Source organism: Rhinopithecus roxellana, chromosome 20 (genome assembly GCF_007565055.1).
Source record: "Rhinopithecus roxellana isolate Shanxi Qingling chromosome 20, ASM756505v1, whole genome shotgun sequence".
NCBI classification, from domain to species: Eukaryota; Metazoa; Chordata; class Mammalia; order Primates; family Cercopithecidae; genus Rhinopithecus; species Rhinopithecus roxellana.
The window spans coordinates 71,700,844-71,727,058 of NC_044568.1; the positions used below are offsets into that span (position 1 = coordinate 71,700,844).

The following is a 26,215-nucleotide window of genomic DNA, read 5'->3' on the forward strand; positions in this document are numbered from 1 at the left end:
ATTGGTCTGCACCTCTCGGGCCTTGATTTCCACCATCTTTTCTGGATTTGACGGACCTGCTGGGGTTGCCTGTGAGAGGTCATCCCAATCTGCTTGCTGCACTGTTTTAGTAAAACCAGTACAGAACAGATGAGACAAATGACCATCTGTAGTTCTGACAATCACATGAGCTTCAATCATGGTCTTTTTTTTTTTTCCATGAAAGCTGGTCAGGCTGTTTTTGCACTGAATATCCTCAGTAATTAGCTTGAATTTTCCAAATGCAACTTCATCATTCTGCAGATCGGCAGGACTCACCTCAAACACATGGCCCTTGAGGTTATCAGGTGCAGTTTTGGTTCCTAGCATCCCTGTGCCTGGTGTTTTCCATACTCCTTATGCCAAACACAGCTGGCCCTTTCGCCTCATGCCAACCTCTCTCAGAGAACGGACCAACCTCTTTCTTCTTGGCTCCCTTCCTGCCACTTCTCTAAGGCGCTTGTTCTTGCCGGCTGCATGGTGGTAGAGAGCCAAAGGCCAGGTGTTAGCACTGCCATTTTCCCTCCCTCTCTGAAGACTGCTACTCATTATGATTACTGCCAGATTTTGAATTGTCCGAGAGTATGTTGCAGACATCGCACCACAACACAAGCTCCCAGGCATTTCAGTATGTATCTCCTAAGACCGAGGAGCTTCCTGACGTAACGGCAATATAATCATCAGGCGTGGGAGACTTACGATTGCTCCAATACTGTTAGCTCGTACCGTGTATGTCCAGTCTTTGCCCATTGTCTCCATCACGCCAGACCCACGTGGGGCCTTTAGGTTGTCTCCTCAACCTCTGTCTCTTTCACACTGACACTGTGGAAGAAGACTGCCGAGATGTTCAGCCGGCTGCCCCCAACTCGGGATTATCTGGTGTTTCCTCTTTATGAGTGGACTCAGTGTGAGCATGTTTTGCAGGAAGGCTATGGCAGGGACGTCGTGTCCTTCCTGGTGCATCACATCAGGAGGCACGCGACGCCGCCTCATCCCATCACCAGCGACGCCGAACTGGATTGTGTGGTTCAGGTGGCGCCTGCTAGGTTTCTTTTTTCCCCTCACCATTAAGAAATGCTGACCCGGCCAGGTGCGGTGGCTCAAGCCTGTAATCCCAGCACTTTGGGAGGCCGAGACTGGCGGATCACAAGGTCAGAAGATCGAGGCCATCCTGGCTAACACAGTGAAACCCCGTCTCTACCAAAAAATACAAAAAAACTAGCCAGGCGAGGTGGCGGGCGCCTGTAGTCCCAGCTACTCAGGAGGCTGAGGCAGGAGAGTGGCGTGAACCCGAGGTGCGGAGCTTACAGTGAGCTGAGATCCGGCCACTGCACTCCAGCCTCAGTGACAGAGCGAGACTCTGTCTCAAAAAAGAAAAAAGAAATGCTGACCCTGGTCCAGGCACGGTGGCTCACTCCTGTAATCCCAGCACTTTGGGAGGCCAAAGTGGGTAGATCACCTGAGGTCAGGAGTTCAAGACATGCCTGGACAACGTGGCAAAATCCAGTCTCTATTAAAAATACAAAAATTAGCCAGGCATGGTGGGGTGCCTGTAATCTCAGCTACTCAGGAGGCTGAGGCAGAAGAATAATTTGAACCCAGGGGTGGTCGTTGCAGTGATCCAAGACAGCACCATTGCACTGTAGCCTGGGTGACAAGAGTCAAACTCTGTCTCATAAAAAAAAATAAAAAAGAAAGAAATGCCGACCTTGGCCGGGCATGGTGGCTCATACATATAGTCCTAGCTACTAAGGAGGCTGAGGCAGCAGGATCCCTTGAACCCAAGAGGTCAAGGCTACAGTGAGCTATGATCTCATCACTGTACTTCAGCCTCGGTGACAAAGTGAGACCGTCTCTCAAAAAGTAAAAAATAAAAATAATATCAACCTTTTAAAAGGAAGACGATGAGGCACAAAATACAATTTAAAGAGTTTACTCTAGAGGCTAAGGTGAAAGGATCATTTGAGGTCAGAAGTTTGAGAACAGCCTGGGCAACACACTGTGAACTCCACAACAAAAATTAGCCGGGTGCAGAGGCGCAGGCCTGTGGTCTCTGTCACTCCGGACGCTGAGGCGCGAGGATGGCTTGAGTCCAGGAGGTCAAGGCTGCATTGAGCTGTGACCGCACCACCACACTCTAGCCTGGGCGACAGAGCGAGGCCCTGTCTGAAAATAAACAGATAAATGATCCAAAAGGTGGGGACAGGGTGTGGGCTGATGTAAAGTCGTCAAGAATTCTCTTTGGTTTATGGAAATACCACTGATTAGTGATGGGCTGTGTACTCGTGCGGGTACAGGGTCCGGGCGGCGTTATCTGGCTAATTCCCAGCTATCTGCGCAGCAGCCGGCAGTTTCCAGAGGCGACCCTCCGGTACCGTCTCTGGGGTCTGATCGTCAGAGACCACTCGCCTTCTGTTTTCTCATTAGGCGGGAGGACCCTCTGGGGCTGCCTGCAGGAAGCCTCCACTCTGATCCTCGCCCGAGTCCCTACGGCAAGGGCGGATGCACACCGGGGGACTTTTAATTTCATCCTTCACATCTTTAGCGGCCACCTAGGGCAAGGAAGGGCCTGCCCTCGCCCCTGCCTCCCTCCTCCCCTCCCCACCGCGGCTCCGTCACCATCGGCGCGGGCGACCGGGGCTGGGGGAGCTCCTCCAGCTGCCTCCTGCCCTCGGCCCCAGGGCGCCTCCCTCGCCCCGATTCCCGGGGCCTGGGTCCCGGGGGCGGCCATTCGACTCCCAAGCACTCGGCGCTCAACCCAACGGGGCTGCTTTTGCAGTCGCGTGGGCAGAACGCCATCCTCGGGGTCACTGCGATTCTCTCGCACGGGCGGCGCCACGACCCACCGGGAGCGCGGCTCCCAGGAGCCCCCGCGCGCCCGGGCCTCGGCGGCTGCCGTCGCAGGTCACGTGGTCGTCGTCGCTCGTCACGTGGTCCAGTCGTGCGTCACGTGGCCGCCATCGCCTGTCACGTGGCCGCCGGCGCGGGTCACGAGAACAAACACGGGGGCGGCCGGCGCTTCCCGGCCGGTGTCGGTCCGCGGCGGGCCATGGCCAACGTCTCTAAGAAGGTGTCGTGGTCCGGCCGGGACCGGGACGACGAGGAGGCGGCGCCGCTGCTGCGGAGGACGGCGCGGCCCGGCGGGGGGACGCCGCTGCTGAACGGGGCTGGGCCCGGGGCCGCGCGCCAGGTGAGGCCGGGCAGGGCGCAGGCGGGGAAACTGAGCCCCCGTGCGCCCCGCAGCCCGCGCCCCCGTGAGCCTTCGACGGCGCCGCGTGTCGCGGTCCTGGAGGCGGCAGAGGCGCGGTGGACTCGGGAACGCGGCCCGGGGCTCCTCGGCGGGGCCGGGCTGGCGGGGGCGCCTGGGGTCTGGAGTCTTCGGAGGCAGCGCCGGGCGCGGTGGCCGGGAGGGCCGGGGGAGCAGGCGGAGCTCGCCGGACCCCGCGGAATGTGGAGCGCTGAGGGGCGCCGGGGCAACCGTGGCGCACGTTCGTTCCCTCCGGCGTCCCCCAGAGTGGCCCTAAGGGGGTGCACATGGCGGGTGATTTTTTTAAATTGTCATCTTGCACGAGCAACTAATTTTATTTGCTTGCGTTTTGACCCCCCGGGAGATGGGAACGGTTAAGATTGCAGCCAGTTCTCTTTCAAGTGAGAATGACTGGAGCGCCTTTATCTGCCATCTTTCTGTGTGGGGATCAGTCCCGACTTTCCGGTGATCTTGGGAGTGAGGAGCATCTGTACTCAGTCTCTCTTAGCACCGAGTTGAATTTGGAATGTGCAGACACAATAAGCAGCAAGTCAGAGGTTGGAATGCGTTCCGCATGTCACCCTGCAGCTTGCGTCTGAGCAGGGTTAAGGTCTGGAGAACCGTTTCGGTTACGTTTGTTTCCCTGTCTCTGTATTGTCTTAATTTTTTTTTTTTTTTTGAGACGGAGTTTCGCTCTTGTTGCCCAGGAGGGAGTGCAATGGTGCGCGATCTCGGTTCACCGCAACCCCTACCTCCCGGGTTTAAGCGATTCTCCTGCCTCAGCCTCCCAAATAGCTAGAATTACAGGCGTGTGCCACCACGCCCTGCTAATTTTATATTTTCAGTAGATACAGGGTTTCTCCATGTTGGTCAGGGTGGCCTCGAACCGCCGACCTCAGGTGATCCCCCGACCTTGGCCTCCCAAAGTGTTGATGTTACCGGCGTGAGCCAGTGCGCCTGGCCGTATTGTGTTACTTTTGAGTTAACCGTTTTGTTGATGAGTCTTAATCTGCTTTGCAGTTATTTACATTTTCTCCTGTCTAGTTCTTTAAATATTTGTCTTGTGCTTAAAGATTAGGAAGGACGGCTGGGCGCGGTGGCTCACGCCTGTAATCCCAGCACTTTGGGAGGCCGAGGCAGGCGGATCACGAGGTCAGGAGATCGAGACCATCCTGGCTAAGATGGTGAAACCCCGTCTCTACTAAAAATACAAAAAATTAGCCGGGCATGGTGGCGGGCGCCTGTAGTCCCAGCTACTCAGGAGGCTGAGGCGGGAGAATGGCGTAAACCTGGAGGACGGAGCTTGCAGTGAGCCGAGATCGCCCCACTGTTCTCCAGCCTGGGTGACAGAGCGAGACTCCTTCCCAAAAAAAAAAAAAAAAAAGATTAGGAAGGACGCGAAAATCAGGTTGTTTCCATAGAATCTACATTTAGATTTTCCCAATTCTTTAGAAATGCACCAAAGAAGGTCGAAGTCTGCCTTTTGCTGATAAGAAGCAGTGGCTTAGCTCCCTTTGAAGTGCCCTCCTGCTCTCCGTGCTATAGTTTGCATGAAAAGTGATCTGAAGGGGTTAATTTGAAGTGGTGGGGCCCTGGGTGGTTAGTTATTTGTGTGTATGCCTGTGTGTGTGTGTTTCTGTTTTAAAAGAAGCTAAGGCCAGGAGTGATGGCTCATGCCTGTAATCCTAGCACTTTGGGAGGCCAAGGTAGGGGAGGATCACTTGAGCCTAGAAGTTCAAGACCAGCCTGGGTAAAATAGTGAAACCCTGTCTCAAAAAAAAAAACCAAAATTAGCCAGGTATGGTGATATGCATCTATAGTCCCAGCTACTCACTCAGGAGCCTGAGGCGGAAGAGTCATGTAAGCCCAGGAGGTTGAAGCTGCAGTGAGCTGTTATTTTTTGAGACAGGTTCTCACTCTTTTGCCCAGGCTGGAGTTTGATAACCTATCTCAAAAAATTAAAAAAAATTTTTTTTTTTTAAATTAAATCTGAAGTTCACAAGGTAGAAGGAATAAACCGACTTTAAGGGCTGACAGGTAAAGAGTGGGAGCCTTGATGGAGGTTGAATTTGAGTTTCTCTTGGGACTGAATGTGCTTGGGATTTCCTGTTTGTTTTTGCAAATAGAAGAGTTGATTTTTTGGGAAATAATCTGTTGATCTCTTTTTTTTTTTTTTTTTTTTTTTTTTTTTGAGACGGAGTCTCGCTCTGTCACCCAAGCTGGAGTGCGCTGGCCAGATCTCAGCTCACTGCAAGCTCCGCCTCCTGGGTTCACGCCATTCTCCTGCCTCAGCCTCCTGAGTAGCTGGGACTGCAGGTGCCCGCCACCTCGCCCGGCTAGTTTTTTGTATTTTTTTAGTAGAGACGGGGTTTCACCGTGTTAGCCAGGATTGTCTCGATCTCCTGACCTTGTGATCCGCCCGCCTCGCCCTCCCACAGTGCTGGGATTACAGGCTTGAGCCGCCGCACCCAGCCTCTGTTGATCTCTTAACCTTAGAAAGTTTTCTTGGCCGGGCGCGGTGGCTCACGCCTGTAATCCCAGCGCTTTGGGAGGCCAAGGCGGGCGGATCGCCTGAGGTCTAGACCAGCCTGGACAACATGGTGAAACCCCATCTCTACTAAAAATACAAAAATTAGCTGAGTGTGGTGGCAAGCGCCTGTAATCCTAGCTACTTGGGAGGCTGAGACAGGAGAATTGCTTGAACTCGGGAGGCAGAGGTTGCAGTGAGCCAAGATTGCGCCATTGCACTTCAGCCGGGGCAACAAGAGCGAATCTCCGTCTCAAAAAAAAAAAAAGTATTCCCTTAAAAGTCCTTGTAAGCTTATTTATTTCTTTGCATTTAATAACAGTGGATCCCCTGCTTATAAGCAGTTAAAAAGAATAGTTTATTGTGCACTTGCTCTGTGGCTGCCTGGGACACAGGCGCATAAAGCTGCTTCCTTCCTGCCAGAGACAGGCCCAGTGCCCTGTGCGGATGGTCTGCAAGGCCCCTGGGGCAGGAACAGTCACCAGGCTCGGACTTGAAGAGCACAAGATCCTCAGGCAGACGGACGGGTGGGGAAGGACAGAGGGAGTGTGTGTTTGGGATGTGCCGTGGAGCGTGGAGGTCAGCCCTGCTGCGCACATGAGCAGGCTTTGAATTTGGCTCATGTCTCGGGGAGCCCGTGGAAAGCTAGGACCCCATGCCTGAAGGATCCCCAGCCTTTCCCTGCAGGCAGACAGACTGGAGAGGTGGTGTCCAGAGGCTGAGGCGCCACCTCTTAGGCCAGGTGTCCTCGGAGGCCTTTGTGCGCTTAGCACTGGACGCGTCGAGCGTCTCCTGCAAGGCCTGTAGCCTCCCTCTGCCCAGTTTTCCCGTCAGCAAAAAAGCTAACACATGCACAGCACTGAGCACGGCGCCTGTCACAAACCACGCTGTGAAGAAACGTGAGCTGTGCCCGGTCGTGTTAAAAGCAGCATCACGGGGGCCTGGCGCGGTGGCTCAAGCCTGTAATCCCAGCACTTTCGGAGGCCGAGACGGGCGGATCACGAGGTCAGGAGATCGAGACCATCCTGGCTAACACGGTGAAACCCCGTCTCTACTAAAAATACAAAAAATTAGCCGGGCGAGGTGGTGGGCGCCTGTAGTCCCAGCTACTCTGGAGGGTGAGGCAGGAGAATGGCGCGAACCTGGGAGGCGGAGCTTGCAGTGAGCTGAGATCCGGCCACTGCACTCCAGCCAGGGCGACAGAGCGAGACTCCGTCTCAGAAAAAAAAAAAAAAGCAGCAGCACGAGGGATTCCTGTTGGATGTGACTTTCCTGCCCGACTTCCTGAGCAGCTACTGGGTTTCTTGGTGCTGTTTTTCTGGGGGCGGGTCTGCTCTGACTGGTGCGCACAGTTCATAGGCTCAGGCATCCCCCAGTGTGGCCTCAGATGGGGTTCTGTAAGTTGCCCTTGGGTTCAAGGCCTCCAGGGCTGTTCTGAGCTAAAGTATCAACCCAGGCCATCACCTGCTGACAGGACTGTTCCAGTGAACGTGAGAACTGGCCCTAGCTGCCTCCAGGCTCTTTGGGGTTTGTTGCAGGATTTTCAGGTTGGTTGGTGGCGTCATTGCCACCTCAGTGTGGGCACAGCTGGCCAAACACTATGAGGTGGCTGTCCTGGGCAGGGCAGACTGCGGAGTGGCTTGTTGGAGGCTGGGCACCAGCTGAAAGCCCAGGCCCTTCAGAGCTGCCTGTGGGTTGCTGTTCCTGTTCTCAGGCCTGTCTTGCTTTGTGTGGCGTAGTGGTGAATAGACCGAGCCGGTCACTGCTCATCTGGTGGGTGCTGGGACAGGGCGAGGGTGAGGTCAGCAAGCCCTGGCGGTGTGTGGGCAGCAGGAAGCAGAACTCCTTGAGAACTGAGAGAGGGAAAGCAGCTGGAGCCAGGAACACTTGGGTGTTGGGGGCGGTGAGGGGAGGTGGGTATTTGCAGGACATCCCTGGGAACTCTTGTTGGGATGCTCCACCTAAGACCCTGGCAGGGCAGGGGTCTGGGTTGGTGTGGGAGTGTGTCCTCCCTGGGAACCCGGAGCCAAAGACCACAGCCTGAGAGCGAGCTGTGGGCGCAGTGAGGCCGTGGGGGAGGGTCTGGGGTCGTCCCCGGTGGCCCCTTGAGCTCTGTTCTACTTGAAGAAGCACCCTCGGTTCTTTCCTGGCCTCCAGGAAGTCCTCTGCCTGCCTGGGAGGGTTCCCCTGCTGTCCCCTGCCCCTGCTTGCCCTCCAGCATTGCTGTTCTGTGTCTGTCTTGCTTTAGGTCTCTGCCTCAATGCCATGGGGACAGCACGTGTACTCTCCTTGGTCTCTGTGGCCTTTGTGTGTCACCTCATTTCCTTTGACTGTAACCCCCACCCCCACGGGGCAGCTGCTGTATCCTCTGTGCCTAGCGTCTAGCCTGGTCCTGGCAGAGGCCTGCTGAATGTTAGAACGCAGCGCAGGCCGAGCAGAGCAGCAAATGGTCTTTAATATGGCTTTAATGTTTTTTTTTAATTATGGTAAAAAAAAAAAAAAACACATACTATAAATTTACCATTTTAAGCCAGGCATGGTGGTGCACGCCTCTCACACCAGCTACATGAGAGGCCAAGGCGGAAAGATCACTTGAGCCCAGAAGTTTGAGACCGCCTGGGCAACATAGCAAGACCTTATCTCTAAACAATATTTTTTAAAGGACCGTTTAATCGTCTGTGAGTGCAATCGGTAGGGTTGAGCATGCTCGTAGTGTTACGCAACCACCCCTTGCTGAACTGAAACCGCACCCATTCAGCGCTCTCCCGTCCTCCTGCCACCCAGCCCCCACGGTGCCGTCTGCCTCAGCGGACCTCACGGCTCCAGGGACCTCATGCTAGTGGACGCGTGCGGGAGCTGTCTTTTTCTGACTGGCTTGTTTCACGGAGCATAATGTCCTCCGGCCTGTCGTGCTGCAGCATGGGTCGGTGCGTCATTCCCGTTTATGGCTGAATTATTCCATCGCAGGGAGAGCCTGCATTTCCTGGATCCACTCATCCATCGGCGGACACCGGGTGCTTCCGCCTTTTGGTCATTGTGAACGGTGCCGCTGTGAATGTGCTGTACAGATGGGACTTTCAGACACTGCTTTTTTATGTTTGTTTTTGGTTTTTGGTTTGTTTGTTTTTGTTTTTTGACGGAGTCTCCCTTTGTCGCCCAGGCTGGAGTGCAGTGGTGTGATCTCAGCTCACCGCGATCTCTGCCTCTTGGGTTCAGGTGGTTCTCCTGCCTCAGCCTCCTGTGTAGCTGGGATTACAGGTGCCTGCCACCACGCCTGGCTAATTTTTGTATTTTTAGGAGAGATGGGGTTTCACCATGTTGGCCAGGCTGGTCTTGAACTCCTGACCTCAAGTGATCCACCCACCTTGGCCTCCCAAAGTGCTGGGATTATAGGAGTGAGCCACCTCACCTGATCCTGAGTTTTTTATGTATTCTGAATGTTAATCCCTTATCAGATATTAATTCCTTATCAGTTTGCAAATATTTTCTAATTTCATAGGTCACCTTTTGCTCTGTTGTTTTCTTTGATGTGTTTTAAAGTTTGGCCAGGCGCGGTGGTTCCCGCCTGTAATCCCAGCACTTTGGGAGACCGAGGTGGGCGGATCACAAGGTCAGGAGATGGAGACCATCCTGGCTAACACAGAGAAACCCCATCTCCACTAAAAAATACAAAAAAAAATTAGCCAGGCATAGTGACGGGTGCCTGTAGTCCCAGCTTCTTGGGAGGCTGAGGCAGGAGAATGGCGTGAACCTGGGAGGCGGAGCTTGCAGTGAGCCGAGATTGCGCCACTGCACTCCAGCCTGGGCAACAGAGCGAGACTCCGTCTCAAAAACAAAAAACAAAAAAACAGGAGTTTTAAAGTTTGATGTCGTTCCCCTTGTCTATACATTATTTTGATTTTTGTTTTATGTATTTATTTATTTGAGACAGAGTCTCACTCTGTTGCCCAGGCTGGAATACAGTGGCATGATCTCGGCTCACTGCAGCCTCCGCCTCCCAGGTTCAAGCAGTTCTCCTGCCTCAGCCTCCTGAGTAGCTGGGATCATAGGTGTGCACCCACCATGTCCGGCTAATTTTTTTTTATTTTTTTAGAGACGGAGTCTCGCTTTGTCGCCCAGGCTGGAGTGCAGTGGCGAGATCTCGGCTCACTGCAAGCTCTGCCTCTCGGGTTCACGCCATTCTCCTGCCTCAGCCTCCAAGTAGCTGGGACTACAGGTGCCCGCCACCACGCCCGGCTAATTTTTTGTATTTTTAGTAGAGACGGGGTTTCACCGTGTTAGCCAGGATGGTCTCGATCTCCTGACCTCATGATCCGCCCACCTCGGCCTCCCCAAGTGCTGGGATTACAGGCGTGAGCCACCGCTCCTGGCCATTTTTTTTTTTTTTTTTTTTTTTTTTTTTTGAGATGGAGTCTCGCTCTGCCGTCCGGGCTGGAGTGCAATGGCTGGATCTCAGCTCACTTCAGCTCACTGATAGCTCCGCCTCCTGGGTTCACGCCATTTCCCTGCCTCAGCCTCCCGAGTAGCTGGGACTACAGGCGCCCGCCACCACGCCCGGCTAGTTTTTTGTATTTTTTAGTAGAGACGGGGTTTCACCATGTTAGCCAGGATAGTCTCGATCTCCTGACCTCGTGATCCGCCCGTCTCAGCCTCCCAAAGTGCTGAGATTACAGGCTTGAGCCACCGCGCCCGGCCTTTTTTTTTTTTTTTTTTAGTAGAGATGGGGTTTCTTCATGTTGGCCAGGCTGGTCTTGAACTCCTGACCTTAGGTGATCCGCCCACCTCGGCCTCCAAAAGTATTGGGATCATAGGCATCAGCCATTGCGCCCGGCCATTTTTTGAGGTTTAAATTACTCTGGATTCACAGCAAGTTGCGAAGGTAGCACAGGGGACTTGTGTGTCCTTCACCGAGTTTCCCCCAACGTTTACCTTCCCATAACAGCACGGCACCAAAACCGAGAGAGTGTCATTGGTACAAGGCGTGTAGATCCACGTAAGTGCCAGGAAGGGGGTGCAGGCTATTCTCAGACCCCTCTTTCTAGTCCCACCCACACCCAACCCTGGCAACCTGGCCTCCCCGCCAGCCCGAGTCCCGCCTCTCGGGAGTGTTGGCTCACGTGTTCCTGAGCCTGGCTGTTTTCAGTCAGTGTCCGGCTCTTGAGACCGTGCGGGTTGCCGTGTGTGGCGGGAGTTTGAGGAACAGCATCTAGCGTTTAATTTATAAGAACTTGTATTTAAAAAAGAAAGTAACTGCGCAAAATGCATCACCAAATGTGAAGTAAGCGTGATGTTTTTCCATTACAAAAGCTACCTTCTCAAAGCCCTGGCAGAGTTAAGGAAGGAGATGCTGGGAAGGGAAGGCGCCAGAGCCCCATCCTTTCACTCCGGGCAGGGGCGGCGGATGCCCTGCTGGGGGGAACCCCTCACCCTTCACCCCTCTCGAATCTGCCAAGGCGGCAGCAGTGGGAGTGGCCTACTGGTCACGTACTGCAGCTTGGCCTGACCGCGTTCACAGCTAGCTCTGCCTGCTGCTGTGGGACAGTGCTGTTGCAGTGTAGACGGTGGCTCACCTCAAGGCCTCCCAGGCCTGGTGCCCAGGATGTGTGACCATGGCTGTTTCTGTTTTGTTTGAGTTTTTTGAAATTTAATTTAATTTAATTTAATTTTTTTAGTTTGTTTATGTTTTTGAGACCGAGTTTCACTCTTGTCGCCCAGTCCGGAGTGCAATGCTGTGATCTCGGCTCACCACAACCTCCACCTCCCGGGTTCAAGCAATTCTCCTGCCTCCGCCTTCCTAGTAGCTGGGATTACGGGCATGCACCACCACACCCAGCTAATTTTGTATTTTTAGTAGAGACAGGGTTTCTCCATATTGGTCAGGCTGGTCTTGAACTCCCGATCTCAGGTGATCGGCCCGTCTCGGCCTCCCAGAGTGCTGGCATTACAGGTGTGAGCCACCACGCCTGGCCTTTTTTTTTTTTTTAATTTTAGAGATAGAGTCTTGCCATGTTGCCCAGGCTGGAGCGCACTGTAGCCTCGACTTCCCAGGCTCGAACAATCCTCTTGCCTCAGCCTCCTGAGTGGTTTGGACCACGGGTGCACACCACCATGCTTTGCTAATTTTGTTTTGTGTAGAGACAGGGCGTCACTGTGTTGTTCAGGTCGGCTTTGAACTCCTGGGCTCAAGCCATCCTCCTGCCTCTGCCTCCCAAAGTGCTGGTATTACAGGCATGAGCCACCACGTCCGGCCAGAATGATCCGTTATTTCCAACAAGGAAGAGCCTGAGACGCCCAGCAGGCCTTGAGTGGCGTTTGGAGAGACGTCTTGAGTGATGGGGAGAGTGGCCCTGTGGCCAGGGTGTGTCCCATGGGGTACCCAATTGGACGTGGGGTCCCCTCCTGATGGTGAAATGGGTCTTTTGGGTTCCATGGTCTCTGGGGTACCAGGGTACCTGTCCACCTGGAGGTGGGGGTCAGAGGCCCAGTGCCAGCCACAGGGCTGTGTTCTGGTTGTGAGACCTGGAGTCTGGGGGCTTTGATGTGAGTGTGAGCGGGAGGGAGGGGGCAGCCAGCCAGGCCACCCCTTCCATCATGCCTGGACCATGGCACCTTCCTCCTCCCGCCCTGTCAGCCTGTGTGGCAGGAGACTCAAGCTGAGTTTCACCTGTGACTGGGGGCTCAGGGAGAGCCACTGGTGTGTGGCGAGGCTGGGGGCAGAGGAGGGGCGGGTGCCCTGGGACTCAGGCCTCCGTCCAGCAGGACCAGTGCACTCCAGCCCCTCCCACACTCTTCCCTGGGCGTGGAGGTGCCATGGCAGACACCTGCGGGTCTATCTGTCTCTCTGGCCTCTGTTCCTGGCTTCTGATGGTGATGGCCTGGGGGTGCTCTTTGACTGGGGAGAGAAGGAGGCTCTGACTGGTGTCTGCCAAGGGCCAGTGGCACATGCCCAGGTCCCCCCCACCCCAGGGCCACTCACTGGGTCATCAACACGGGGCGGGTGCACACCAAGGGCGACAGGGGCTGGGAACAGGACGATGGTTGGGGAAGGGGTCCCTGGAGGGCAGTGGGCTGGAAGGTCAGGTTCAGGTTCTTTTTTTTTGAGACAGTCTTGCTGTTACCTAGGCTGGAGTGCAGTGGCGCGATCTCGGTTCACTGCAGACTCCACCTCCCGGCTGTAAGCGATTCTCCAGCCTCAGCCTCCCAGGTAGCCCAGCTAGTTTTTGTATTTTTGGTAGAGATGGGGTTTCCCATGTTGGCCAGGCTGGTCTTGAACTCCTGGCATCAAGTGATCTGCCTGCCTTGGCCTCCCAAAGTGCTGGGATGACAGGTGTGAGCCATCGCACCCCACTGGGAAGGTGTGGTTCTGAAGGCAGTTTTGGGGATGGCGGTTTGGGGAGCCTGTCTTTCCTGGGGTGAGCACTCCAGAGGAAGCAGGACCCCACCCCGGCCCGCAGTGACCTCAGATCCCAGACCTTCCTTCTCCGCCCACGTGTCCTACCTGTGTGTGGTGATCGTGATCCCCGTGGACAGGTGGAGGTTGGAGGAGAATCGGGCCCCAGTGCAGGCCGTTCCCATGCCTCTCCCTGTCCCCACCTCGGCCCAGTGGGCTCCTGGCATCATCACGTGCAATTCTGTCACCAAGAAGCACTTGCAGGCCCTGCTGAAACCTGGTGCGGGAGGCTGAGCCCAGGGAAGGTGGAGGGAGAGATGGGGGATGAGGAGGGACGGCGTTGGGGGCCAAGAGGGCTGCTCCCAGGGAAGGTGGAGGGAGAGATGGGGGATGAGGAGGGGACGGCGTTGGGGGCCAGGAGGGCTGCTCCCACGGAAGGTGGAGGGAGAGATGGGGGATGAGGAGGGACGGCGTTGGGGGCCAGGAGGGCTGCTCCCAGGGAAGGTGGAGGGAGAGATGGGGGATGAGGAGGGACGGCGTTGGGGGCCAGGAGGGCTGCTCCCAGGGAAGGTGGAGGGAGAGATGGGGGATGAGGAGGGACGGCGTTGGGGGCCAGGAGGGCTGCTCCCAGGGAAGGTGGAGGGAGAGATGGGGGATGAGGAGGGACGGCGTTGGGGGCCAGGAGGGCTGCTCCCAGGGAGGCGGGCGGCAGCGTTGGTGGTCTTCCCACGGCCAGTGCCAGCCATTGGACTCCTCTGCCGACACGTTCCTGACAGGGGCATGGGCTCTCTGATGCAGATAGTGGGTGCCCTGGGCATGTGGGCCCTCCCTGGGAGGCGGCCCTTCTTCCCTTCACACCCCCAGATGTGGGTAAAGATTCAGGAGATAAGGGAAATTGGAGTCGTCTCCCAAGGATCTTTTTGAGGAAAGGAGGCTGAGGTCCTGGCTCCTCCTAGCCTGGCCTCAGCACCTTGGCTCTAGCGAGGTGCCGGAGACTGGGGCGGGAACTCTGTAAGTCACACGTGCACCACGCCACCCAGGGCCCGCTGCCCTGTCCCTGCTCTGAGCTGGGGCGGCCACAAAGCCTTCGGTGGCTGAGAGCCCGCCCAGCTCTACCTGACAGCTGGGCATCCTGTGGGGAGGGCAGCGTGAACACCGGGGAGCCGTTTGTGTCTCAGGACTCAGGCCACAGTGGAGGTGGCTGTGGAGGTGGCAGGAGGCTGAGCAGGGCCTCGGGAGCAGGGCTGAGCGGGATGACCTGGGCGCTGTGGCGAGCACTGCATCGGTGGCGGCGTGTTCTCCAGCCCTTCTTTCCTGCTGGGTGGCAGGTGCCTCACCTTCAGTCTAGAGCAGGGAGCTTGCGCCCTGGGCTCAGAGGCTGGGCTTCTCGTTGACAGGCCGAGGGGCAGCCGGAGCAGTCCTGCTTCCAGCGCCCAGGGAGGCCCACCCCAGCCCTGCTGCCCCCACCCAGCAGGCAGGCCTGTCCTGTCCCATTGCTGAGCTCCCGGGCAGGGTCAGGTGAGGCCGGGCTGCGGCAGTGGGAGTGAGAATCCACGGTACAGTGTGTGACGCCTGAGCGCCCTCATGATTTCTCTTCTGCTTTTAGTCACCACATGCTGCGCTTTTCCGAATCGGACAGATGAGCAATGTGGAGCTGGATGATGAGCTTTTGGACCCGGTGAGTTGGGGGTGCTCCCTGTCCTCCCACGGAGCTGCATCTTAGCAGAGGGTGACTGGGATGGGCAGGGGCCGAGCGGCAGGGAGATAGTGGGACCCAGAGCCTAGGCTCAGGGAAGACTTCCCTGGGGGGACGCAGTCCCCAAGGCCGAGTGAGCAGAGGCAGCTGGACAAGCAGCCAGGCGGAAGTGCTCTGAGACGGAGGAGTGCAGGGCGCCAGGGACCTGGACGGGGGTGAACGGGCTGTGCGGGGCCAGGAAGCCAGTCAGGATGGCAGTGGCAGCATGGGCAGCGAGGGGGCGGGACCTGACTTTGGGATAGGGCAAGGACAGGGATCTTGGGGGTGCAGTGAGGAGCCCCAGGAGAGTGAGAGAGGGGGCTGGATGCTCTCTGACTTCAGAGGGCCGGGGTTTAGATGTTCCCGTGCCAGTGGCTGCCCCGGGAGTCCTGAGCTCGGTGGCATCCTTCCCCTTGGGGGCATCTCCCGCCAGCCTTGGTTTGTCCCTCAGCCACCGGTGAGGCCGGGAATCCTCCAGTGCCGGGAGCCATTCGCTCTTCGTCTGTGGGGAGATGTCTGTGTGAGTCCTGTGCACATGTGTTTAGCCAGCGGGACTTCTGTTGAGATGATCCTGATGTTGGCGACACACTGGGCACCCTCTTACTGCCCATCAGGCCCCATCCAGCTCTGCCCTGGGCCACGTCAGAGGCTGAGGCGTCTCACAGTCCACCTGTCCGGGTGTTCTTTGGCCTTGCGTCCCTTTGGGCTCTGCTGCTGCAGTCTCCCCGGAGGCTGGCGCCGTGCTCAGACGCTGTCCTGCACAGCCAGCAGCCCCTCTCCCGGGGCTGCCCTTCGGATGTGTTTGTGCTGCCTCTGGAGTCACAAGGCCTTGGGAAGTTGTGTTTCCTGGCCGTGGAGGCCTTCAGCACTGCCTTTTTGGACTTCAAAGTCTTTGCTCTGGTGTCAGCTTTGGGAGGAGCAGGAGTTAGGAGACAAGGGAAAAACGAGCATGTGAGATTCAGCAATCGGTCACTTTCGGCCTTAGGCGCTGGCGTGGGTGCCCGGCTGGCCACACGTGTGTTGGTTATGCCCATTTTTAAACTGAGTTTGTTGTCTTTATACGTGAGCTGCAGGGGTTGTTTATATATCGATGCAAATCTCTCATCCAGTACATGATTTATAGAAGTTTTCTCCCATTCAGCGGGTTTTCTGTTCACTTTCTCAGTGTGTCTTTTGATGCTCAAATTTTTTTAGTTAAAAAAGTTTTGGCCGAGCGAGGTGATTCATGCCTGTAATCCTAGTACTTTGGGAAGCAGACGGATTGCTTGAGCTCAGGAGTTCAAGACCAGCCTGACCAACATGGTGAAACCCTGTCTCTACAAAAAATATAAAAGTTAGCTGGGCCTGGTGATAGGCACCAGTAGTCCCAGCTACTTGGGAGGCGGAGGTTGCAGTGAGCTGAGATGGTGCCACTGCACTTCAGCCTGGGTGACAGAGTGAGACCCTGCCTCAAAAAAAAAATTTTTTTTTTCTGGGCAGGTGTGGTGGTTCACACCTGTAATCCCAACACTTTGGGAAACCAAGGCTGGAGGATGGCTAGAGCCGAGGAATTCGAGATCAGCCTAGGCAACATAGTGAGACCCTGTCTCTACCCAAAAAAAAGGAAAAAAAAAAATTAGCCAGGTGTGGTGGTATGTGCCTGTGGTCCCAGCTACTCAGGACGCTGAGGCAGGTGGATTGATCGACCCCAGGAGGTTGAGGCTGCAGTGAGCCATGATCACAGTGTTGTACTTCGGCCTGCGTGACAGACAGGACCCTGTCTAAAAAAAAAAATTAATTATTATTTTTTTGAGATGAGGTCTCACTGTGTTGCCCAGGCTGGATTTGATCTCTCAGGCTCAAGCAATCGTCCCGCCTCAGCCTCCTGAGGAGCTGGGAGCACATGCGCTTCATACCCAGCGTGGGTTGGATTGCTGAAGTTCAGTTAATCTATTTTTTCTTGTGTTGCTTGTACTTTTGGTGTCGTATCTAAGAAACCGTTGCCTAACCCAAGAGTATGACGACTGACCCGTGTTTTCCCAAGAATTTTCCAGTCGTAGGTGTTTCATCTCTTTTGAGTTAATTTTTGGATGTGGTGTGAGGTAAGGGTCCAACGTCATACCCTTCCTCTCTCTCTCTCTCTCTTTTATTTTTGAGATAGGGTCTCACTGTCACCCAGGCTGGAGTGCAGTGGCACAATCTTGGCTCACTGCAAGCTCCCCCTCCCGGTTTCAAGAGATTCTCCTGCCTCAGCCTCCCAAGTAGCTGGGATTACAGGCACCCGCCACCACACACAGCTAGTTTTTGTATTTTTAGTAGAGACAGGGTTTCACTTTGTCCAGGCTGGTCTCAAACTCCTGATCACAGGTGATCTGCCTGCTTTGGCCTCTCAAAGTGCTGGGATTACAGGCGTCAGCCCCCACGCCCCACCTGCAGTTCTCTTGCTGTGTCCTCGTCCTTGGCGTCAGGATGCTGACGGCCTCGTGTGTGAGCTGAGAGGGGCCTCTTTCCTTGTGGCCTTGTCAATCGTGCTTCTCTCTGCCTTTTTCTGCCACAGGATATGGATCCTCCGCATCCCTTCCCCAAGGAGATCCCACACAACGAGAAGCTCCTGTCCCTCAAGTATGAGGTGGGCGTCCTCCTGTTCCCCCTGACCCTGAGACCTGGCCTCTGCCCCCTCCAAACCCATTCCCGGTCTCCTGTGCCCGCACCCGGGGCATCGGGTTGGTGCTGAGTGCTGCCCCTGCTGTCCCGGCCTGCAGAGCTTGGACTATGACAACAGTGAGAACCAGCTGTTCCTGGAGGAGGAGCGGCGGATCAACCACACGGTGAGCTGGACGCCGCTCCCTGCGGGGTCCCAAGGTGCAGGCCCTGGTGCTGACTGGGCCTGGGTCTGCGACACACCTCCTCCGTCGTCCTCTGACCCCGCCTCCGAGGCCTGTGGGTTCCTTTGGTTTCTGGAGACAGTAGGAGGGTCACGGTCACTGTAACTGAGAAGGCCGCTCTTACGGCCGCCAGATGCAGTGCCCAGCATAACAACCGCTGGCTGTGAAGTTGTTGGGAAGTCGCCCACCTCCCCGTGTCACCCTCAGGCCCCGGGTGCGCTTCGGATGTTGGCCAGAAACTGCCCTTTGTGGGACTCAGGGCACCGTGCACGCTGGGACCTTCATCATCCCAGGGCCTGCAGGTGTTCTGGGCAGTCCTGCTGCTGCCAGAGCGACCTGCACCAGGGCCCTGCTTGACCCTTGCCCTGACCGCACCCCTGCAGGCCTTCCGGACGGTGGAGATCAAGCGCTGGGTCATCTGCGCCCTCATCGGCATCCTCACGGGCCTCGTGGCCTGCTTCATCGACATCGTGGTGGAGAACCTGGCCGGCCTCAAGTACAGGGTCATCAAGGGCAGTATCCTTCCCAGCATGGCGGGTGCAGCTTGGGGGGCGGGGGCGTGACCTGGGCTCAGTCCCAGGCAGAATTCCTGAGCCCGGCATGTTCCAGTGCAGGTGGAGGTGGCCTGGCCAGGCTGGCTGCATCCCTGTCATGGTTGGGCTGTGAGACGTCTCTGGGATGTCTAGGGAGCATCATGGCTCCACCAAGCAGAGTGGCGTCTGCCAGGCTGGGCCATGGGGCAGGGCCAGGGTCCAGGGTGGGTGGGCCTGACAGGGAAGCAGCCAGCCCTCCTTGATGAACCCCAGATATCGACAAGTTCACAGAGAAGGGCGGGCTGTCCTTCTCCCTGTTGCTGTGGGCGACGCTGAACGCCGCCTTCGTGCTGGTGGGCTCCGTGATCGTGGCTTTCATAGAGGTAGGTGGCAGGGTGCCCCAGCCACGTCGGACCCAACGAAGGATTGGGGGGCTCGGCGAATGGGCGGGAACCCCTGCAGCTCACCCACCCCCACCATCACGTTGGCTGACAACCTGGGCACTTTCTGGAATCACGTGGTCCATACTCACAACCTCAGGAGGAGCAGACACACCAGGGCCTTTTCACCCCCAGACCCCCAGGTGCTGCTCCTAACCCAGCAGCACCAGCCTGGACACCGTCACCCCGCTCCGCCCCTCCTGGAGCCTCCTCACTCCGCCCTCCCTCCTTCCATCTCCACCTCTGCCCCCACCACGTCCTTGATCTGTGCCTGGGCTGGGAAGAGTGAGAGCAGCTCCCCGCATGACATGAGGCCCCTTCCCTGAGGCCCTGATGGTGCGCGAGAGCTCCGCGGCTCCTGGGGCTCCTGGGCCTGTGGGGCTGGGTCTGCCTCAGCCTGGCCGTGACCCGCTCAGCCCTGCTTCCCCTTTTCCAGCCGGTGGCTGCTGGCAGTGGAATCCCCCAGATCAAGTGCTTCCTCAACGGGGTGAAGATCCCCCATGTGGTGCGGCTCAAGGTGAGGGTGCGGTGGCCCTGGGTGGGGGGGGGGGGGTGGCTGGGCGCGGGGGGGCCCTGGCTGGGCGGAGGGGGGCCCTGGCTGGGCGGAGGGGGGCCCTGGCTGGGTGGGGGGCCCTGGCTCTTTGCTGGTTCAGGAGCAGCTCTCTTGTCTGCCCGGCTTCCAGAACTGGCCTCGGCCACCTTGTGCACTGGTGGGCTGGCTGGGTGTAAAGGGGTCACCTTTTTTTTTTTGAAAGTGGTAACAGCTGGTATTTGCACATATTAAATTACGTTAAAAATGAGTAAGCCGTGCCGAGATGCTCGTCTGGTGCATGTATCGCCACAGCTGTGCAGCGCGTCTGTGACTGTGGGCTGCATGGCGGTGACTGACTGACTGTGGAAGCTGTCGTCGTAGTGGGCGTGTAGCGATGGTTCCTGCTTTCAGTTTGCCTCATGCTCGTTTACACTTGGTGTTATCAGAGTGTCTGGTTCTGGAGGTGCTGGAGCCCTGATCTAGTTCCACTCAGTTCCGCTGTGGTTGCTTCTGTCGGTGCCGCCAGCGTTCCTTAGCCTGAGACTTGCCAGAGCCCTGTCCCATCTGGGGAGGGGTGGGCAGCGTGGCAGCCACCCCATGGGGGTGATTCCGGGGCCTGGTCCCCGTGGCCAAGGAGTGGGGCCAGTGTGTCCCCTCTGGCGAAAGCTCCGAGGCGACCTTGGGGTGCCCTTGCCCTGTGGTGGGAGACCAGGTTTACTGGAGCAGCTGGGAATAGCGAACGGCCTGTCACCCACGCCAGGCTGGCCTGAACCTTCTGGGATGTTGCTCCGTACTTTTTGTTGGCTGAGGGTTGCGTTTGCTTTCCTTAGCGTCTTTAACGTACAGCCCTCCCCCGACGCCCCTACACACCCAGCGCCTTATGTTTGGGGTCTGCGCCCTTGTGGCTTCTGGCCTGGGGCAGAGAGGCTGAGAAACACCTTACACACCACCTCGGGTGGAGAGGATGAGGCCCCTGGGGGCGGGGAGCGGCTGGGAGGGCCATCGTGGAGCCGCAGGTGACCAGCCTTCCTGTGCCAGGGTTGTATGAGGGGCCTCGGGGCCTCACTAGGCGGGGCTCGCGGGAACACCTCCCCTGTGCTGGCCACACTCGCCGAGGCAGGACACGCCTGTAGGATGGGGCGGGCGACCCAGCTTTGCCTCAGGAAGGAAGGAAAGGAAAGAGCCCCTTCCCTGCTGAATGCTGAGGCCACAGAGGGCGGGACCCCAAGTGAGTGTGGGGGACACTTAGCTGCTGTTTAGCGTCCACTGTGGCCATGGGGAGACCCAGCCCTGGGCGTGCCAGCCCCTTCCTGGATGTCCCATGTCCCAGCCACCCTGCCTGATCAGGGCTGTGCGTGCTGTTTTATGGCTGAGGTCCAAAGACGGCGCCTGCCCTTTCCTCAGAGGCCGTGCGTCTCCCTGTGTTTCAGACGTTGGTGATCAAAGTGTCCGGTGTGATCCTGTCGGTGGTCGGGGGCCTGGCAGTGGGAAAGGTAACAGAGTGCCCGTGGCCCCGCCAGCTGGAGCCCGAGGCCACCGGGCCCGCGAGGGCCGCCACACCCACCTGTGTCTCTGAGTGCGGGTCCTTCTGGTCTCCAGGAAGGGCCAATGATCCACTCCGGCTCAGTGATCGCCGCCGGGATCTCTCAGGGAAGGTCAACGTCACTGAAACGAGATTTCAAGGTGAATCCTCCTCTCTCCACCTTGTGTGAGTGGGCTCCAGATGCCGTGGGCACAGGCACGGCGCCACTCCGGGAGATGGGCTTCCCTCAGCATCCCCTGGCCGGGAGCCCCAGCCGCCTCTGAGGACAGCCTGGCGGGTGGCTCCCAGAGCCAGCGGGCACAGTCGCCGCCCGGCGAGGCCTCCACATGGCCCGCCGCTTCCCTCCTCGGGTCCCCTGGCGCACACGCATTTGTGTTTCCCGTGGGAGGGGTCTGTGGCTCCAAGCGGCTTCTTAGAGGAGCACAGAACCTGAAACCAAGTGTGTCTACCTGGTGTTTATTTGTCAGGACACGCTTTGGAACACTTTTTCCCCAAAGCCCCCAGCACGTTGATGGGGAATGAGCTGCATTTGTATGTGAATGTATTTTTCTTTTCTTTCTTTCTTTCTTTCTTTTTTTTTTTTTTTGAGATGGAGTCTTTCTGTTAGCCAGGCTGGAGTGCCGTGGTGCAATCTCAGCTCACTGCAGCCTCCACCTCCCAGGTTCAAGCGATTCTCCTGCCTCAGTCTCCCGAGTAGCTGGGACTACCGGCGCCCGCCAGCACACCTGGCTAAGTTTTTTGTTATTTTGGTAGAGGTGGGGTTTCACCACGTGGGCCGGACTGGTCTCGAACTCCCTGGCCTCAGGTGACCTGCCCGCCTCAGCCGCCCAAAGTGCTAGGATTACAGGCGTGAGCCAGCACACCCGGCCGTGTGTGAATTTAGAGGTAGGCGGCGTTCCCACAGTACAAACACCAACAGCAAGGCTGGGTTTCCGTCCCTGCGGTTTTTGGTAGAGGGTGGAGGTTTTCAGAACCTTGTGTGTGCTGGAAAGTTGATCTCCTGGCTGGGTCTTTCTGTGTTTCCCTGGACTGCCGGTGGCTGTGCCGACCCTGCTGTCTCTTGCCGTGGTCTGCAGCGCGGAGCTCTTCAGGAATCAGAGCTGGTGACTCAGTCGTCCTGAAAGCCCCTTCCCCTGTGCAGCCCCTGTCCTGGTGGCCGCTCTGCCTTTCTGAGAGCTGTGCCCTCAAGGAACCTGCCCCAACCCTGGGTCTGTCCCTGTTGCAGATCTTCGAGTACTTCCGCAGAGACACAGAGAAGCGGGACTTTGTCTCTGCAGGGGCCGCGGCCGGAGTGTCAGCGGCGTTTGGAGCCCCCGTGGGTGAGGAAGGCTGTGCCTGATCTGGAGCTTTGCCCTTACCCTGTGTGTTGGAAGAAACGGTCTCCTGTCTGTAGGCCCTGTGCCCGCTGAGGGTGGGCAGAGGCTCAGAGTCACAGCCGGGGCATTTGGAATCGGCCAGCAGCAGCCGGCAGTGTGCTTGGGCCCGGCCCTCGGACCTCACTTGGAGTTCCTCTCTCTGTGGCTGGGGCCTACCCCAGTAGCTTCTTTCTGACATGGTGTGGGTTCCCTGGAGCCTGGGGGCAGGAGTTGGTGGTGGGCATGTTGCCCTGTGTCCAGCTGGCACCCGATCCGGCCTCCTGCCTTCCAGGTGGGGTCCTGTTCAGCCTGGAGGAGGGCGCATCCTTCTGGAACCAGTTCTTGACCTGGAGGATCGTAAGTGCCCGCTGATGGCTGCCTCCCCGTCAGGGTGCATGCTGCACTCTCAGTCCCCGCCATGGGTCCACCCTGGGGCCACCCATCAAGCTGCGGCTGGAGCTGGAGCCCTGTGGGTCTGTCAGGCCCTGGCCCTGCCCAAAGCGGTGGTCGTGCCTTTGCTGCCCAGTTCGCCCTTGGTCCTGGGCACCATTGCCAGCCCCAGGTGGCTCCCGGGTGGGGGATCAAACAGCCAGGAACCCAGCCCTGCCCCACCTTCCCCTCTTGCTCTCCAGTGATGAGTTCAGAGAGGGCTGAGCCCCTCTCAACTGTGCCCGGCACAGTGCGCCCGCCCCTAGCTCCAGCCCCTTCCCTTCTGCCTTGGGCGAGGTCTGCAGACTCCTGGCCCCCTGGCTGACAGGAGGGGCTGTGGTCCCTGCTGGTCTGTGGGCCTGGGCTGGGAGCATGGCTCTGAGGGCGCCGGTTTCCTGCTCTCTATCGCAGTTCTTTGCTTCCATGATCTCCACGTTCACTCTGAATTTTGTTCTGAGCATTTACCATGGGAACATGTGGGACCTGTCCAGCCCGGGCCTCATCAACTTCGGAAGGTTTGACTCGGAGGTACCTGTCCCATTGCCCACCTCGCCCACCTCGCCCACCTCGCATCCTGGGCCAGGACCCTGTTTGCTTAAGGTCCAGGTTGAGGATTTGGTCCTTTAGAAAACTGGCTCACAGCTGTGGAGCCAAGCTCTTGCGCGAGCTCCAGGACCCTGAGGAGCTGCAGGAAGACACCCCAAGCCCTCAGGTCAGGGCGCCGTGTGACCAGCAGGACACCTGGGATGTCACACAGATGTGGCATGAATGGGGCCTCCCATGGCCTGGGGGCACATGCAGCAGCCGCTGTGGGGGCAGGTGGGCTCAGGCAGCCTGGGGCCTGGGCTGGAGAGCCTCCCCATGCCATTGACAGGACGGCTCTGTGCGCAGGAACTGGGGGATCATGGGCTGTGTTCCCGGTGTCTGGGGCTCTCCCCGCCCCGGGTGCTGAGGTTGGCAGGGTCTCTGAGAGCTTCTCTGGCTGCCACACCAGGCAGGGGCCAGGCCTGCTCAAAACACCCAGCGTGTTTCCCTCCTTTGGACTTCTGCGGCCTGCGTGGAAGGGCGGGAAGGCGCTCTGGCTACAGCTCTCTTACGATGGCGGTCCCTGAGTTTCAGCAGAAGAGCTGTGGGCCTTTTCCGTCACATCCTCTGCCTTCTCCCTCTCTCTGCGCAGAAAATGGCCTACACGATCCACGAGATCCCTGTCTTCATCGCCATGGGTGTGGTGGGTAAGGGCTGCCCCCAGCTCTGCAGGGACGGCCTGTGGGCCTGGCTCGGCTGGACTAGAGGCCGTGGTTCCCTGGAGCCTGCCCTCATCCCAGGGCCACCTGGGGGCCTGCTTCTCCAGATTCTTCCATGGGCAGCACGCTTGGGGGTGGGGAGCCAAAAGTTTTGCTTCTGTGGCTTCCTGTTGTTTATCTCTCTGTTGGCAAAAACCACAGGGCTGCAGGGATGGATGGGTTTTCCTCTAAGAGGTAGAATTGGTCCCACCAGCGTTTATTGCTCTGCACGACACCTTTTCCCTGAAGGAAGGCAGAGCCTTTGAGAAACAGCGCCCTCAGCCCTCAGGGTGTGCTGATGTGGAGGAAGCATCTTACTTGTTCCCCCAGCCCCCTGCCGTCCTCTTCCCTTAGCAAACCCTCGAGCTTCTCCTGCTATCTGGGAGCTGGAGGGCAGAGGCCTGCCCCTTTCCTCCCGTGTCGCTGACTGGCCTTTCCCTGTCCGCAGGTGGTGTGCTCGGAGCTGTGTTCAACGCCTTGAACTACTGGCTGACTATGTTTCGAATCAGGTGAGAAATCGCGTTGCATACCGTGTTGAAAGGTGTGGCCACACAGGCCCTTTGAAAGCGGACGTGGTGGCGTGGGGTTGACACTCTGAGGCCACAGCCGAAAGAAAGGCTGTGTGTGCAGCCTCCTGCCTGATGGTTTCCTGATGGAGCTGCTCAGAGGAGATGTGTCTTGGGCCCTGGAGGGGACAGACTAGCCCGAGGCTGGAGCATGAGGGCTCCGGGAGGACGGCGCCTGGGTAGGAAGTGAGGCCCTGCGTGGGATCGGGCCTGGGCAAGGCACGCCCAACCTTCGCCCGGCTCTGCCTGGTAGCAACCGCAGCTGTCCTAGGACGCCAGGGGCTCCCGGCTTCTTCCTTCTTGGTCTGTGCCAATTTCAATACTATTGGGTGCAGCCGGGGCACGGGGAGCGCCACTTCCCACGTGTTGGGAGGTGTTGCTGCTGAGGAGTCTTTACCCCAGGGAAGAGGACGGGCCCAGGACATTCGGGCGTCTGATTGACGATTAAACACCAGCCTGGCCCAGCGCGGTGCCTCACGTCTATAATCCCAACAGCACTTTGGGAGGCCGAGGTGGGCGGATCACCTGAGGTCGGGAGTTCCAGACCAGCCTGACCAAGATGGAGAAATCCTGTCTCTACTAAAAATACAAAAACAAAATTAGCCGGGTGGTACGTGCCTGTAATCCCAGCTGCTCAGGAGGCTGAGGCAGGAGAATCGCTTGAACCTGGGAGGTGGAGGTTGTGGTGAGCCAAGATCGCACCATTGTACTCCATCCAGCCTGGGCAACAAAAGTGAAACTCCGTCTCCAAAAAAAAAAAAAAACACACAGGCCCCCCCCAGTGTCCTCCATCAGGGACTTGGGTTGCCATGGGAGCTGCCGAGGGGCCGCACTGCCATTCTGCGTGCCATGCAGCCTGACTCTTGGTTCCAGGTACATCCACCGGCCCTGCCTGCAGGTGGTCGAGGCCATGCTGGTGGCCGCCGTCACGGCCACGGTCGCCTTCGTGCTGATCTACTCGTCGCGGGACTGCCAGCCCCTGCAGGGGGGCTCCATGTCCTACCCGCTGCAGGTGGGAGGCCGAGCCCAGGTGGGGTCCAGCAGACAGGGCAAGGTCTAGCAGGCAGGGCAGCCACAGGGCGGCCTCCAGGAACCTTGCTTAGGCCACGGGAGGAGAGCTGCCCACCGCACCGAGTTCCAGAAGCGCACAGGCTGGCATGTCTCAGAGAGGGTTAGTCCTGTCCACCCAGATCTGAGGAGGCCAGGTGTCTGCCGAGGTGCCAGGGGAACAGGCGGTGGTGTGGGGGCCAAAGGCTCCCCCCAGTCCTCTTCCCAGAATGGCAGCCTCATGGGGCGAGTCTCAGAAGCCTGGGGGGCACCGTGAATGTGAACCCAGGAGAAATGCAAACCTCCATCCACGCCAGGCCCGTGCCTGGTGCTCACGGCTCACCACAGTCCGTGTGTCCGTCTGCACTGTGACACGGTTGCCCGTGCCTGGTGCTCACGGCTCACCACAGTCTGTGTGTCCATCTGCACTGTGACCCGGTTGCCCTGGAAAGCACCGTGCTCAGAGGAACCACACATGAGGTCACGCGGCGTAGCCCCGTTAACATGAAACATGCACAATGGGGAGAGCCTAGAGGCCCAGCAAAGCAGTGGGTGCCGCGGCGGGAGTGAGCAGGGCGGGGTGAGCTGACGGGACAGGTGCAAACCGTTAGAGGCGTGGGAGGCTGGGGTCTGTGGGGTTGACCAGCCTTGCTACACTCTGCTCCAGCCCCTTGGACAACACCCCAGTGTTGCTAGAGCCTGGGAG

At 57.8% G+C, this 26,215-nt stretch overlaps 1 protein-coding gene across 2 annotated transcripts in view; it reads left to right on the top strand.

Moving 5' to 3' along the window:
• The first annotated feature begins 2,962 nt into the window (after positions 1–2,962).
• CLCN7 (chloride voltage-gated channel 7) overlaps positions 2,963–26,215 on the top strand; it is a 29,934-nt gene continuing 6,681 nt past the window's right edge. The window contains exons 1-15 of one of the 2 annotated variants that reach the window (XM_030924853.1): positions 2,963–3,208; positions 14,789–14,860; positions 17,454–17,525; positions 17,659–17,724; positions 18,165–18,297; positions 18,588–18,697; positions 19,191–19,271; positions 20,717–20,779; positions 20,886–20,969; positions 22,055–22,148; positions 22,477–22,541; positions 23,025–23,141; positions 23,608–23,845; positions 24,345–24,405; positions 25,336–25,474. In XM_030924853.1, the coding sequence (XP_030780713.1) occupies positions 3,068–3,208; positions 14,789–14,860; positions 17,454–17,525; positions 17,659–17,724; positions 18,165–18,297; positions 18,588–18,697; positions 19,191–19,271; positions 20,717–20,779; positions 20,886–20,969; positions 22,055–22,148; positions 22,477–22,541; positions 23,025–23,141; positions 23,608–23,845; positions 24,345–24,405; positions 25,336–25,474 (1,536 nt within the window). In that variant the 5' untranslated portion in view covers positions 2,963–3,067. The remainder of the gene's footprint in view (positions 3,209–14,788; positions 14,861–17,453; positions 17,526–17,658; positions 17,725–18,164; positions 18,298–18,587; positions 18,698–19,190; positions 19,272–20,716; positions 20,780–20,885; positions 20,970–22,054; positions 22,149–22,476; positions 22,542–23,024; positions 23,142–23,607; positions 23,846–24,344; positions 24,406–25,335; positions 25,475–26,215) is intronic. The other variant, XM_030924854.1, reaches the window with a different exon arrangement.